The following is a 14308-nucleotide window of genomic DNA, read 5'->3' on the forward strand; positions in this document are numbered from 1 at the left end:
TTGAGCGATCGATTCGTGGTATAAAGAGTGGGATGCGCCGTAAATGCTTTGGCAGAAGAAAACGTCGGCTGCTCTTATCTATACTATCACCACGTGATTGGGAAGGTCAGTGGCGGTGCAAAAGCTCAAGGAAGATATGATTGAGTGTATGCAAGGATATGGAGAGAGTTTGGATATCGGGATGTTGACAATTATGAAAAGAAAACTATTTAAATTCTCAGGATATCGACAGATCATAAGACTAAGTCGCTTGTCGGCTTGAAAGCGCAAATGATAGTTTGGGTGGAGGACAAAGACTGCGCCACATCTCTATCGATAAGCACGAGCCACGTTCCGGCCGAAAATCTTCAAATTTTTCGATTTGGCTTCCCCCTCCATCGAGAACATTGCCCCTTCATCGGTCACCCCCCGACTTTGTTCTGCACACATCGTGACGCGGAGCGCTTTTCTTTTCTTTTGATACATAATTTCCACATTCACATTCAAAATGGGTGACGCAGTCAACGGTGCCTCCGAGACGGAGCGCTTCGCTATCGGTATCTCCTTTGGCAACTCTTCCAGCTCAATTGCCCGCATCTCGCCCGTACGTTCAGCAAAGATACAGAAGAGGATTCGGAATCATGAAACTAATACATATTATAGGAGGGCAAGGCTGAGGTTATTGCCAACGAGGAGGGAGGTATGTTTTATTCAAGAGAACCCCGCCTTTTCCTCAACTCGAGTTAATTGAATCTTTCTGTATAGACCGTCAAATTCCCAGCATCCTCTCCTACATTGACGGCGAGGAGTACCACGGTACCCAGGCCAAGGCCCAGCTCATCCGTAACTCCAGCAACACTGTCGCATACTTCCGGGACTACCTGGGCAAGGACTTCAAGTCCATCGACGCTACCCCCTGCCACCAATCCGCCCACCCCCAGCAGAAGGACTCGACCGTTGCTTTCACGATCCGTGACACCGAGAGCGAGACCCGCAACACTGTTACCGTTTCGGAGATCACCACCCGTCACCTCCGCCGCCTGAAGCAGTCCGCTACCGACTTCCTTGGTAAGGAGGTTAACGCTGCCGTTATCACCGTTCCCACCAACTTCACCGATGCCCAACGCGAGGCCCTCATCGCCGCTGCCAAGGCCGCCGGCATTGAGGTTCTCCAGCTGATTGCTGAGCCCGTTGCTGCCGTCATGGCCTACGATGCCCGCCCCGAGGCTACCGTGACCGACAAGCTGGTCGTTGTGGCCGACTTCGGTGGCACCCGCTCCGATGTGGCCGTCATTGCTTGCCGCGGTGGTATGTACACCATCCTGGCTACCGCCCACGACTACGAGCTTGGCGGTGCCTCCTTGGACCAGGTCATCATCGACCACTTCGCCAAGGAGTTCATCAAGAAGCACAAGACCGACCCCCGCGAGGATGCCCGTGGTCTGGCCAAGCTGAAGCTCGAGGGTGAGGGTACCCGCAAGGCTCTCAGCCTCAGCGCCAACGCTCAGCTCAGCATTGAGTCCCTGGTGGACGGCATTGACTACGGTTCCACCGTCAACCGCACCCGCTTCGAGCTGCTCTCCAACAAGGTCTTTGCTCAGTTCACTGGTCTGATCGAGCAGGTTGTCAAGAAGGCCGAGCTTGATGTTCTTGACATCGACGAGGTACGTCTTCTTGCTAATTTTTGCAAGTATTTTATTCCTCAGACTTGGTGCTGACTATTTATTCTAGGTCATCTTCTCCGGTGGTGCCTCCCACACCCCCAAGATTGCTCAGTTGGCTGCCAACATCTTCCCCGAGACCACCACCATCCTGGCCCCCTCGACCTCCACTTCCGCTATCAACCCCTCTGAGCTGTCTGCCCGTGGTGCCGCCTTCCAGGCCTCCCTCGTTCAGGAGTTCGATGCCGAGGATATCGAGCAGTCCATTCACCCCATGGTGACTGTGACCCCCCACCTGAGCAAGGCCATCGGTGTTGAGTTCACCTCCAACAACGAGACCAGCTTCCAGCCCCTCCTGAACGCCGACACTGCTCTTCCGGCTCGCCGAATCGCCCAGTACACTGCCCCCAAGGAGGGCGGCGATGTTCTGGTCCGCGTTTGCGAGGGTGCCCGTGAGATCAAGGTCACCAAGCCCGAGCCCAAGACCAAGGAGGAGAAGCCCGCTGATGATGAGGACTCGGATTTCGACTCCGATGAGGAGGAGGAGGACATCCGCGAGATTGTCTGGAAGACCGAGAACCCCGTTGCCGAGCTCGCCGTTAAGGGTGTCAAGGCCGGCTCCAAGGTCGAGGTTATGGTCCATGTCAACCCCGACCTGGGTCTGCAGATCGCCGTGCGCGAGGTCGGTGGCTCTACCGCCGTCCGTGGTGCCATCAACGGCTCCGCTTAGATTTGTCTCCCCAAAAAGCGATCTCCTTATGGCGTGATGATGCATGCATGATTGATAGAGGCTGTGCTTTTCCCTTGTATTCCCGTCATTATCTTTTTTAGAGTCAACCCCCCTTTTCTGTCCTCTCTCATGTTCCCCAAATCTATATAGACTCTCAATTGGAAATGGCAAATATTTACTTCCTTTCGCCCCAGACTCGTACATGAATATTCAAGTGTAATCCTGCCAGGTCGATGCTCAGAAGAAAGGATTCTCGAGTATCTTCGCGCGTTTCACCTCCTGGTCATTCTTTCCTAGCTTCTACGTAATATCAGATCTACTGACGAGGGCACCGAGCATGAGATCCACCAAATAGAATTATATTACAACTATTAATTAAGAAAACTGCGGACGAGAGACATCAGATAAGACCAAGCCGGAGAACCATTGCAGCGTGAAATCGTCAACAATTCGCGGACCTCGTGGCGGTAGAGGACAAAAACAAGATGATTTAGTGCCAGTGATGAAGTGATCCACGCCGTGTAGGCGCAAACCATCTCCCCGAGGCACGGATTGGGGGCATAATAACGATCGTGAAGTAGTTCGTGACAACATTAAGTGAGCGTGTAGGGTAGGCGTCAAGGATTTGAAATCGATCCAGGTATAAGCTGGGATTTAGCAAAGCGAGAGAAACTCTCAAAGAAGCGGGAACTCCTAACGAAGAAACCAACGCTGTGGAGGAAATCGTGTATGGGGGAGAACAGGACGTCAAAACCGCAAGGCTTTCGACGATTGCCTGAAGGTTTGCCTTTTTTTTCTGACAGGCATGAAACGCATACTTGGACTTTCTGCGCTACAAGTGCTGAGAAAGACCACTTTAGGCGTAGGAAGTCTCCTCCTTCTTCTGGCTCTTCACGCTGTTAGAGCGGGCAGAAGTGAAGAATCCACGGCGACGCTCCTTGCGCCCGCTGTATCCACCATCCTTACGACCGACTGCACCGCCAGCGCAGTAGAGCATGCAGGAGATGAACAGACAGGCGGTCGCGGTCCACATGAAAGCGTATGCCTTGACGCCCAGCTTGGAGCTCTGACCATTGCGGTTGAAGGCATCCCGACCCTGGACAAAGACGGCGCTGTCGAATAGTTAGCTAATTGATCTACAGGGAAAAAACCGACAAGGATCGATTCCCACTTACGTCATAAGGCAAGTAGTGATGGTCTGGAAGGTCAGTCCCAGCCACGCGAGGAAGCCAGACAGGTAGCTGCCAATGCGCGTGCACATGGCCAGCAAGCCAGTGAAGAGAGAGAGTACGGTGAAGAAGAGACCAATGATGATGAAGGGGAACATGAATCGGGACGTCAAGAAGTAATGGTTGGTCCTGTAGTTGGCCTATTAGCAATAGCTCTAACGGCGAGCAATTTTCATCTCGACCAATTCAACTTACCCGATAAACTCCTGGGGAACATTCTCGGTCGTGCCGAAGTTACGGCTGCTTGGGGGGTCGAAGGGGAAGTCGGGGTGCGAGCTACCGCAGTCATTTCGACCACTGGAGGTCACATTGCAGACGTTCCAGAAGGTCCAGCGCGCGGTTGTCGGGGCTCCTGGGATGTTGCCCGTGTCGGCCTGGAGGAAGTAAATCTCATTCAAGGGTGTGCTATTGCGCGATCCGGCCAAGAGTGTGAGGAAAATGAGCACTATGGCACCGGCCGTGAAGAAAAGGCCGAGGAAGCCCAGCGACACTCCTGTTACAAAATTCCCAGTTAGTCTTCGGCCATTTTTCTCCCGAGTGTATGGCATGATCTTACTGCTGAGAGGCATAGTGGCTGGTTACTGTATCGAGTTGCGGAGATGCGAAGTTGTTGGTTATAGAGGCAAAGAAAAGCTTGTTCGTCGGTGTGCACCCGCTGCAGGGTTGGGATTGCTGCCTATCGACTCGAAATCTGTTTGCTGCCCGAAGTCCCAATGGGTAGGTGCGATGAGGTTGAAGTTAAGGGAAGGAAAAGGTGAAAAGAGACTTTAGTCTTGATGAAAGACCTGAGAAAAGACTAATGCAACGTGCGCAGCAGCTTTATGAGCCGGGCCTATCCGGGCTCTCCTGATATAATTTCGCGGTGTGGGCATCATCGGCGTAACTCATAGATCGCGAGGATCATAACGTCATGCTTGCACCTGGTCGGCTAGCTGATTTGGGTTAGCGCACACTCAAAGTAGGCGCTAGTCCACTTTAGGTTTAGCCGCGGCGGTCCATGACGAAGTGACGAACAGCAACAACGTTGCAGCTCCTCGTTGGACTCCTCTCAGCGTCGGCGGTGACGTGGATCGACTACTTCGACCTCGAACCTGAATCCTTCTGCCTGAGTTCTCCTTGCCGAAAAAAAAAACCTACTGAACCTTAACCCAGTCCTGGTCGAGGGAACTCGAGTGCGTTGTCGTGCTACATTGCTGCACCTTCTCCCCCATCCACTAGACACACTAGCTATTAGCCATTAGCCAAAATGGCAACTTGGGCTTATCCCCCACTGCCCACTGAGCAGCTGAATCGTCGGGCCGATACCGCTTTGGTACGTTCGAACAAGTAGCCCGGAGTTCGGGCTATGATGCAGTTGGTGGACCTTCCGTGGTTGGCTACTGCAAAAACATCATCGCCTTCTGGGGTCATAGTGGATCTTGATTTTGCTCACACTCAATTTTTAGGCTCAGGAGCTGGAGTGGCTCTTGCAGTCGCTCCAAGAGTCACTAGTCTCCTTGAAGGAAGGCCTGCAAGAGTGCGCCGCCCTCTTGGCCCCCCAAGAACCAGGGTCGACTCTGGTTCTATCATCATTGCGATCAGAGAGTGTAAAGGGCTTCGTCACCCGAATTGGCACCAAAGTGGTCAAAGGAGTATGTTTCCAGCTCCGGAATACCCCCTTGTCCCCCAAGGGTTGAATCTCGAAGGGACCTGAATAACGGACCTAACACGTGCTTTCTGGAATTTCAGGATATCCAACTCCGTTTGGCCTCGCTGCCTGCTCCTCGAGGTGCTTCTAGCACTCGCCTAACCCTATCTCAGGTCCCCGATGCTCCAGACTTGGTCCTACAGCAGCTGGTCTCAGTCCGGAATCTCGTGAATCAAAGCCTTGATATTGTGGATGTGAGCACATACACGGGCGATCCCCTCAATGCGGGATTTATCTTCAGCCAGCTGCATCTCTTGAAAGAGACCATCAGCGAGGCCCGGCAGATGCTGAAGGGAGAGGGGAACGAGCGAGGTAACTGGTGGGAAACGAGCGCGTCAGACAATGTAAGCTTGACGCCTATCGTGCGAGTTTCCCATTGCATCCCCAATTAATGCGATCTTTAGATGTTTGATCCTGCCCCTCCGCCTTATCTCTCTTTCCATCTTTCCATTGCAGACTCTGCACTGGTGCTACTGATACGCACTCTAGAGAGCAACACGCCTGCCCAGGCGCCGACGGCATTTGCCTCGGACATCTCCCTGACCGGTTTCTCTCTAAGAGACCGGATCTTTGGAACCCGACAACGGGCACATGACGAGGTAGGTGATGTTTTCACCTGGCGTGGAGAAGAAGTTCACGTCAAGGAAAAGGTTCGGGTTGAGAGTCAGGACCCGAGCTTGATGGCCGTTATGGCCAAGCTGACGGCATTGGAGCACGAAGTCATGCGCTGGGTGATGGCGCTTCAAATTCTCATGGGAAATGAGGAGACGGAAAGCGAGTGAGAAAACTTGCATTCAATGACTTCAAGATACCAATACCTTTGTTCTCCAGTCTATATATCTGCAATCGAAATCTCTTGAAACCTAACACATCTCTATGTGTGCGAGCTGCTGGAATATATATAGTTTAGAAGTACGTCCATAGTCTAACATCAGCACTACCTAGTACTTGATTGCAAGTTTTGGTAAATATGCTCTAACTTTACGTGCTCATAGCAGCTGTACCTTAAAGACCCTTTTTCTCTTTACCTACCACATTGCTATACTGTCGCAGCTTTCATTACCAAATTGAATCCTCAGTTTACCAGGGCGATCCTCGGATTCTCGCCCAACCAATCAACGGGCCGCAGTTTGTGATGGGGCGGGCTTGGCAATAATTTTGCGGAGCTTCAGTCTTATCGGCTTTTCTCTTTTACCTCTTTTCACTTGACTCAAAGTGTGGGATTGGGCAAAATGCTCTCCGGGCCTTCTACTGCGAGGGCTAGTGGCCCTCATGCGCGGCATCTTCTGCGACCCTCAGTGTCTCGCGCTGGTGGCTTGCGACCAGCCTGCGGAGCTGCGGGCTCAATATCATCGCGACGGAATCGAAGCAATACGCCTCAACGGTCCATTTCAACAACCCCGATTCGTCCGAGATACAGTGCATCACTACCGAGTACTGTGACATCACAATGGATCCCCGGACAAAGACAATCGTCTACCACCGCAGCGCCGTCTAATTCGACTACAGACGCCGACCCTATCGATGCTATCAACGTCCTGATCGAACGCATCAACGAAAACGATGATGACATGGCAAAGCTGATGGAGGAACTGGAGTTGATAGAAGGCGACGAAGTTATGGAGGAACTCGTCGATCCTCTTGACGGCCAAGAATATACCCCAGAGGCGTGGGTGGAAATGGTGCGACAGCAGTTCGGAGACGCAATCCCTGACGGCGTCCTGAATGACGAGGAACTTCAACTTTTCACTCGACTCTACGGAGAACCGATCATTCAAGAGCTCGTTGACGAACTACCCGCTGAGGAAGACGGGAAGGAACCCGATCGCTTATTCCGAGAGGATAAACAGGGCCGGTGGGAGGAAATCGAATACGAGCAGAACGCGGAGGCGGAGGATGACATCCCGGTCGTCTACGACATGGAAGCAGGTACCGAGGAGGTCGAGACAATTGCGATGCGACGCACGCGTGAAGTTGCTGAGCAGTTGGGTGGCGAGATCATGCTGGAGCAATTTGAAAATGAAGCCGTCCCGGATTCTGCGCCGCGGGCTCATCCCCTGACCCGGGAGGGCAAATTCACAACGGACCCCAGTACTATTCATCTACCAAAGAATACTGTCACTGGGCCCATCTCCATTATCCTGTCCGAGTTCTCCAACAAGCATATCGCTGATACTGCTCGCCGGTTGTTCGGAGGGCCAGGATTGCCTCATTCTACAACGACACCGCCTCCACGGGCGCAGCTGCCACAGTTACCAATCCCTCTTCATGCATCGCAACACCATATGGGTGAGATGGAAGCCAATGCCTATATTGCGGCCCTTTACCCCGGAATTTACGCCTCCACGCTCAGCGTTCTGGTTGAGGTACGGAAACGCATGGGAACTGACTGGATCCGCCAGCTCATTTCCCAAGAAGGCGGTCCTAATGTTCTCGATGCAAGTGGTGGTGGTGCCGGTATTCTGGCCTGGAGAGACATTGTCCGTGCCGAATACGAACTCATGGTTCCCGACCACCCCGAGGGAGCTCCTATTCCATATGGACGATCGACAGTCTTGACGGGCTCGGAGACGCTACGACTGCGCGCAAGCGCCATGCTTGACAACACCACCTTCCTTCCCCGATTGCCAGACTACATTCACGCTCGTGAGAAGCCAACACTAGATGACACGCGTCCCCTACAGAAGCGTAAGCAGTACGATATCATCATCGCACCGCACACTCTTCTCGGATTCGAGGAGGAATATCAGCGAAAAGAGCATGTCCAGAATCTCTGGGCGCTTCTAAACCCCAATGGTGGTGTTCTTATCCTACTCGAAAAGGGCCGTCAAAAGGGCTTCGAAGCGATTGCTGGCGCCCGTGAAATGCTTCTTAAGCGCCATATTGCAAGCCCAGGCTCAACAGAGTATGACAACACCTTCGACTCTTCCAATGAATCTAAAACCATCCCCAAGGAGCCGGGTATGATCATCGCTCCCTGCACAAACCACTCCACCTGCCCGATGCACAACCCAGCAGGCCCGACCAAGGGCCGCAGAGACTACTGTCATTTCGAGCAGCGGTACATTCGTCCAGCCTTCTTGCAGCGCATCATGGGCGCCAAGGACCGCAACCACGAAGATGTCAAGTTCAGCTACCTCGCTGTGCAGCGGGGCGTGGACATGCGTCAGGTCCGGGGTATTCGCCAAGGGCCCGAAGCAACAGATGCCGCATTCGAAGGTTTCGAGCATCTTGACGAGTCCGACAGCTCAGCCCCCGATCCGCTCTCCCTCCCTCGTGCCGTCTACCCACCCATGAAGCGCCGTGGACATGTCATTTTCGACCTCTGCACCCCGGCTGGCAAGATTGAGCGTTGGACCGTCCCTCGTTCTTTTAGCCGACAGGCCTACCGTGATGCCCGCAAGTCCAACTGGGGCGACCTGTGGGCTCTGGGCGCGAAGACTCGGATTCCTCGCAAGCTGAACCTGGGTGATAAGCACGGCGAAGGCAAGAAAGAACGTCTTGCTCGTCGAGCAGCTGCCAAGGCGGAATCGCGCGAGGTTGACGAAGAGGCCGATTACGATGAACTTGACCCTGAGGAGGACGAGGCTGGTGATGAGATCATGGACGATGGAGATCGTTCGGGACTCCCTCGAACCCCTGCCCGCAAGAGGGGCCAGAACATCCCAAGCTGGAAGAAGCATGCCGATAAAAAGAAGCTTCGACAGGCTGTGAAGCGGCGAGATGCAGCAGAGGATGCTCTGTAAACTGGGACCATTGAGGACAATTGGTCTAAGCATTTTGCAAGGCGGCGTATATGATTGGGCTTTTGGATCTGTACTATTACCCGAGGCAGGTGCTCTTCTTGAAGGCTTTGAGTTGGGTCAGAGATTTTGTACTATAGGATACCATCTTCACACCAGGCTACGACTGTAATATATGTTCTTCACTCTGACTTTTATTTCATCATAAATCGTAGCGTAGCATTCATTGGGTATCTATCTTTCATCACTAGGTGGTTGTCCTTCCCGGCCATGCAGAAAACCCCAGATATCACTGAGGGTATCGACTAACCACAAATGGATAGGTGAATCTGTGCCAGTCACATCGCGGAAGTCCTTCTCATATTTCCATCTCAAAGACCTCAACGATGATTCGCTGGTACGGAATTGAGAGCTCGCCCGGCCATTGCCGGCGAATGAATCGAGAGAAGGGCTCCAGAGCGGGGGTAGCCCTAACGGAGCATGATAGACACTGAAACGGTCATTGAAGCAGGATTCACGCATGAGATGTGGGCGTGGCCAACTCCTGCTCCGTAGCTGAGACATGGCTGACTGCAGAAGGTTTGGAGAGTCAATCCCCCGACCAATCCGGTCGTACAGTAGCCTGGAATGGGAAGGCTGCTCGAGTTCGAAGCTGAGGCATATCAATTATGCCTTCCAACCGCACCTACTCACTGCGCAGCCATGCTCTTCCTCAACTGACGCTCCCGCTGGGTGCTCTGCAGCTCCAACCGATCCACAGCATACTTGAGACGCTCCTTCTTCTGCACAAGTCGCCGTAATTCAAGCGCCTTTGCAGCGGCGCTGCTAGACCCAGCACTGCTCGATCCCGCCAAACGACCCCGCAGCGCGGCGTTGCCCTGACCTTGAGCGCGAGATGCCGAAGATCTGCTCTCTGGGTTGGATGAGAGTCGACCCTCTTGGAGATCACATTTTGCCTTGAGGCTTTGTTCACGGCGTGCGAGTCTTTCCACGTGGTTGGAGGAGAGGGAGAGGAGGTGTGCGATGCTCGGGGTGATTTCATCGAGAAGGGATTCTTGTGCTTCGCGCAGAGTTGGCTCGGGCAGGAGTTCAAAGTGCTGTATTATATAGGTTAGAGTTGAATATTGTAGGGGTTCGCAAATTCAATGTGACGTACTCGCGTTGTTTGGAGGACTTTGCAAAGGCGGGGAAAATCGTTGACGCCAGAGTCTAGGGTGCTGATGGAGTTGTCGAGAAGCTGCAGAGAAGACTGCAGCGAGGTTACTGAGGAGGCCAAGGAGGAAGCCATGGTGTTGTGATCGTGTAATTAGTATGTTTTCGACGATGCGACCGTGGAGAGTAGTGATTGTTTACTTTGTAGCAGCACTTTACGGGCATCGGAACCGTCGGGCTAAAGCGGCCAGCAGCGCTTCCCAAAGCGGTATGGCGTCTCGGGCCGGGCAAACTCCAAACCTCACTTCTCCTCTTCCTCCTGCACCAACGACTCCCCCGCGAACACCGAATCCACCTCGCATTCGCACTACTCTATCACCATGTCTCTCCTCGGAAAGAAGTTCCCCGGCATGCTCGGTATGTTATTCTGGGATCGCAGACCGCCCTCCATCGCCCGCGAGGCGCGGCGCTCGAGTTCGATTGACTAACGCATTGGATCAACAGCTGGCCCCATGACCCCCTTCTTCGCTGCCGGTATGCATACTCGACTATCCCCCGTGCCGAGATGATTTCGAATGGAATCGAATGTCGACTTCGAATATCGTTGCCCGATTGAAACCCCGACCCGGAAACCCGCGCTCTAACCAGTCTCCCCTACAGGTGTCATTGTCCTCTACGGCGTCAACTCTCTGCAGAACGTTCTGTCCAACAGTGAGTGCTCCCCATGAAATATGCAAGCTCGACTCGGCCGGTTCTGGCATCGTTCGCGACTATTCGAGTTCATCACCATACTCCGATATCGCCCGACCGCACGCTCCTTGACCTCTGAATGGCATCGACTGACAATCGAATCTTTAGCTGCCGAGTTCAAGAACGACCCCCGCAACCCCAACGCCAAGGCCGGCAACTCTCACTAAATTTGAGCGACCATGATGGATTGTTGAGGTGCGTGCTACTTTAGGTGGCACGGGAGAGAAGCGGATCGAGTTGTTGCGACGGGGATATGAACGGAAAAGGCCCCGGCCCTTGGCTTTGATTTGCGGATCATGTGTGTTTAACGTTCGCGGGCAGTTTGCCCACTGTCCAAGCATATAGAAGATACCTTATAGGGTGACTTGGATCAATTCACAAGCTGTACCACTACTGAATCTCGACCCTCGGGTCCCTTTAGATCCTCTGCTACGGGGTATACCTTTTGACCATGGTAGAAGAGTGTTGCCACTGCATAGAAGCCCTATAGGAGCTATTCTAATGAGGCCTAGTTTGTCAAGTAACTGGAAACTTAGTAAATTGGCGAGTATCTTAGGCTGGCACTGTGAACAGCTCATGGTATATGATTTCTAGGGCAAATTTTAGTGACTCCTGCTCACCATTGGGATAAAAATGTCTGCTCCTAGTCCGAAAATATTGTTCTATCTCTATTTATCATGTAATTGATCCAATTGTTGAGGTTCTGATAGACCCTGTAGATGATCGATGGGCGGCCAAATCTTGACGGAAATGCGCTAAACCCAATTGGGTTCCGCATCTTTTCGCCTTTCGCCAACTCCGCCGAGTCCATCACGAATCCTCCATTACGTCCTCGAACACTCCCCATCTTTCCCCTCGAAACCCCGTCAACATGTCGAAGGTGGCGTCAATGTTTCACCCCAAGAGGCTTGACCTCTCTGGGTTTGTCAACACCCGTCTGATCCGCGATCACAACAAGCGCAATGCCTTTGCGCAGATGGAGCCCGAACGGTACGCCCTACCTACACTAGCAGGCCATCGAATTCACCGTCACTAGAGGACAGGCTTGGGAATTGGTCTTGAAATTGAGGTCTAACTCTTGTTCACGAATAGTCAAGCGCTCCGCTACATCATCCGCAACACCAGCCTTCCTCAACGTACCCGCGCCCAAGCCCAGCTTCAGCTGTCCCAGATGCACTGCTACACTCGCCCAACACAGATCAAGAACCGCTGTGTGGCCTCGGGTACTGCCCGTAGTGTGTTCCGGAATTTCAGACTCAACCGAGTGAGTGAATGCCCTTGGGAGGGAGACAAGTGTGGACTCCGCTATACCTTCAGTTACTAACGTGTCGCTTCTTCCTTTCTAGTTCCAATTCCGTATGCAGGCTCTCGCTGGTGAGCTTCCAGGTGTCAAGAAGGCAAGCTGGTAGACGACGATAGATTGTCTTTGGATCTGTGGGATTCATATAGGAAGGTTGCATTGACGGGATTTGCACCATGGGCGTTTTCTTTGCTTCTTTGTGAAGCGTGTACAGTATACAAATACCACGAACGGATTTTTCTTGTTTCTTCATATACCATCTCCAGCTCAAGTATCTGTCTTCGAAAGCGCTAGGGCAGTGGAGAGGATATTCTAGGCGGTTATCACAGAGCGCAACTGGAAGATACCCGATTGAGCCGAGCCTCTTATGGGGATTCCCTCATCTATTGATTTGAATCTCCCCTCCTTCTCTCTCTCGCTTCAACTCTCCTCCACTGTTCTTTCTCTCATCGCTGCAACCTTCTCCTTGATTTACACCCCAGCATTGCCTCAGGGCATACAGCAAGATGTATGTCTATCGCAACAGCGATCTCCCTCCGGACCCTCACTTCCCGGCAAACCTTGAAAAACTGGGGTAAGTCTCTCTGGGTGAATACAGTGGCTTTGTTTTCTTGAATTGCGACTCATCTAAGGCAGGTACACTATCACAGCAGACGACAAGATTCGCAGCAGCACCGACCTCACCGCGGAATTCAAATACAAGATCAACAGAAATGATCGGTACAATGTCAAAAACCGTGAAGCCATGGATGGTATGTGTGGTTTACAGCATTTACTTAACCTTTGACTGATTGATATTCTTACATCTTAGAATGCATCCGGCGAATTGTCATGAATCGTCTGCAGGAGGCTGGCCTTGAGATTTGGCGTCTTCCCTTTGCCAACGGCCCTCAAGAGTCGAAAGCACCCACCAACGAACCCCATGTGCCAATTCTAGTTTCTAAGAACCTGGTTAAGGCAGCCCGGGTCATCGTGGTTTTCGGTGAGCCGATCCAGGACCTGGGTATCTGGGCCTATCGCTCTATTGGCGCAGACGGAATCAACTTTGGCTCGGCTGTCAACTTCACCAAGAGTGTTCTTGGTGATGCTACCGAAAACACAGACACGGCCCTTGTAATTGCCAACACTGGTCAGTTGCTCTGGCACTGTGCCTCGTCTCGTGCTGTCACACAGCGGACCTGGGAGGCAGCAGACCGACCTGCTGGACCGTGGGGTCAAGCTACCAGGTCCTGGCGCAACAAGATCCCCGGGAACAAGGACTGGCCGGAGCATATCCAGTACGTCTTTGAACATGTCCTGTGGCCATGGCTGAACGAGAAGAGCCGGATCGACGTGATCGGTTTGTCCGAGGGTGGACAGAGCGCTCTCGAGTACCTGCAAAAGCGATGTAAGTGTTGATCAGTTGGAAAGACATGCAAATGAAAACCACTAGTCTAATATTATTCTCTAGGGGCCGTATGGAAGCCATACATCTCGGGTATCTGCCTCGGCAACCCGCTCCAGTCTACCGCAGTAGATCTGGACATGAGCACCCTGACCGACCCCCAGTCCTTCACTGCATTCCTCGCCTCTCGTGGCCGCGCATACGTCGTGTCTTCTGATGAGGTTGGCAAGTTTCAGTCCGGATACCGTGAACATGGATGCAACTGCTACGCTTCTGGGGAAGAGCTCAACGCTGAGTGTATCATGCCGCATGCCTGGCGGGATATGCTGGTCTGGCTTAACATGCTTTACCTGAATCCCGGTTATGCGGAGCAGGTCATGATTAGAGCCGAGGACATGGATGAGGAGACCCGCGAGGCACTTGAGAATATGACAGCCCCGGATGAGAAAGATGTGCAGGCTGAGGTTGTTACAAAGGACGAGGAAGTCAACCCAACTGAGACCAAACCAGCAGAGGCCCAGCAGGAGTAGAGACAGGAAGGCCGCGAGGACGGGAGGTCCCATGATCAAAACTTAGGCGATAAATTGGTTAATTGAGGGCGACTGATATTGTGCGGCCAGCAACGTGCTATTTTTTCGGCCCATTCAATTTCTGCAAGCCATCTTTTTCTGAAGCAGATATGGCTTGTGGATT

At 52.8% G+C, this 14308-nt stretch overlaps 8 protein-coding genes across 8 annotated transcripts; 6 read left to right on the forward strand and 2 right to left on the reverse strand.

Moving 5' to 3' along the window:
* Nucleotides 1-487: 487 nt before the first annotated feature.
* On the forward strand, nt 488-2370 carry N7496_001160 (ribosome-associated complex protein SSZ1; the record flags this gene model as incomplete). Its single annotated transcript, XM_056694091.1, has 4 exons — nt 488-583; nt 643-679; nt 745-1643; nt 1711-2370. The coding sequence occupies 4 exons, from the start codon at nt 488-490 to the stop codon at nt 2368-2370; spliced, it is 1692 nt and encodes a 563-aa protein (XP_056560820.1).
* Nucleotides 2371-3226: 856 nt separating this feature from the next.
* N7496_001161 (SUR7/PalI family protein) lies at nt 3227-4168 on the reverse strand (the record flags this gene model as incomplete). The annotated part of the gene is made up of 4 exons (XM_056694092.1): nt 3227-3482; nt 3546-3728; nt 3795-4092; nt 4156-4168. 4 exons carry the CDS (start codon nt 4166-4168, stop codon nt 3227-3229), a joined length of 750 nt encoding a protein of 249 aa, XP_056560821.1.
* A 677-nt stretch (nt 4169-4845) lies between these two features.
* On the forward strand, nt 4846-6068 carry N7496_001162 (uncharacterized protein; the record flags this gene model as incomplete). Its single annotated transcript, XM_056694093.1, has 4 exons — nt 4846-4911; nt 5045-5230; nt 5328-5630; nt 5691-6068. 4 exons carry the CDS (start codon nt 4846-4848, stop codon nt 6066-6068), a joined length of 933 nt encoding a protein of 310 aa, XP_056560822.1.
* A 450-nt stretch (nt 6069-6518) lies between these two features.
* Nucleotides 6519-9032, forward strand: N7496_001163 (tRNA methyltransferase RSM22; the record flags this gene model as incomplete). The annotated part of the gene is made up of 1 exon (XM_056694094.1): nt 6519-9032. The coding sequence occupies one exon, from the start codon at nt 6519-6521 to the stop codon at nt 9030-9032; it is 2514 nt and encodes an 837-aa protein (XP_056560823.1).
* A 686-nt stretch (nt 9033-9718) lies between these two features.
* N7496_001164 (DASH complex subunit SPC19) lies at nt 9719-10317 on the reverse strand (the record flags this gene model as incomplete). The annotated part of the gene is made up of 2 exons (XM_056694095.1): nt 9719-10126; nt 10186-10317. 2 exons carry the CDS (start codon nt 10315-10317, stop codon nt 9719-9721), a joined length of 540 nt encoding a protein of 179 aa, XP_056560824.1.
* A 244-nt stretch (nt 10318-10561) lies between these two features.
* Nucleotides 10562-11098, forward strand: N7496_001165 (F1F0 ATP synthase subunit i; the record flags this gene model as incomplete). Its single annotated transcript, XM_056694096.1, has 3 exons — nt 10562-10598; nt 10842-10892; nt 10920-11098. The coding sequence occupies 3 exons, from the start codon at nt 10562-10564 to the stop codon at nt 11096-11098; spliced, it is 267 nt and encodes an 88-aa protein (XP_056560825.1).
* A 704-nt stretch (nt 11099-11802) lies between these two features.
* Nucleotides 11803-12340, forward strand: N7496_001166 (mitochondrial 37S ribosomal protein uS14m; the record flags this gene model as incomplete). Its single annotated transcript, XM_056694097.1, has 3 exons — nt 11803-11921; nt 12024-12195; nt 12278-12340. The coding sequence occupies 3 exons, from the start codon at nt 11803-11805 to the stop codon at nt 12338-12340; spliced, it is 354 nt and encodes a 117-aa protein (XP_056560826.1).
* Nucleotides 12341-12737: 397 nt separating this feature from the next.
* Nucleotides 12738-14145, forward strand: N7496_001167 (uncharacterized protein; the record flags this gene model as incomplete). Its single annotated transcript, XM_056694098.1, has 4 exons — nt 12738-12805; nt 12868-12983; nt 13043-13618; nt 13682-14145. The coding sequence occupies 4 exons, from the start codon at nt 12738-12740 to the stop codon at nt 14143-14145; spliced, it is 1224 nt and encodes a 407-aa protein (XP_056560827.1).
* Between the last annotated feature and the right edge of the window lie 163 nt (nt 14146-14308).

The sequence above is a fragment of the Penicillium cataractarum genome (assembly GCF_028827025.1).
Source record: "Penicillium cataractarum strain IBT 29864 chromosome Unknown utg000001l, whole genome shotgun sequence".
Taxonomy (NCBI): domain Eukaryota; kingdom Fungi; phylum Ascomycota; class Eurotiomycetes; order Eurotiales; family Aspergillaceae; genus Penicillium; species Penicillium cataractarum.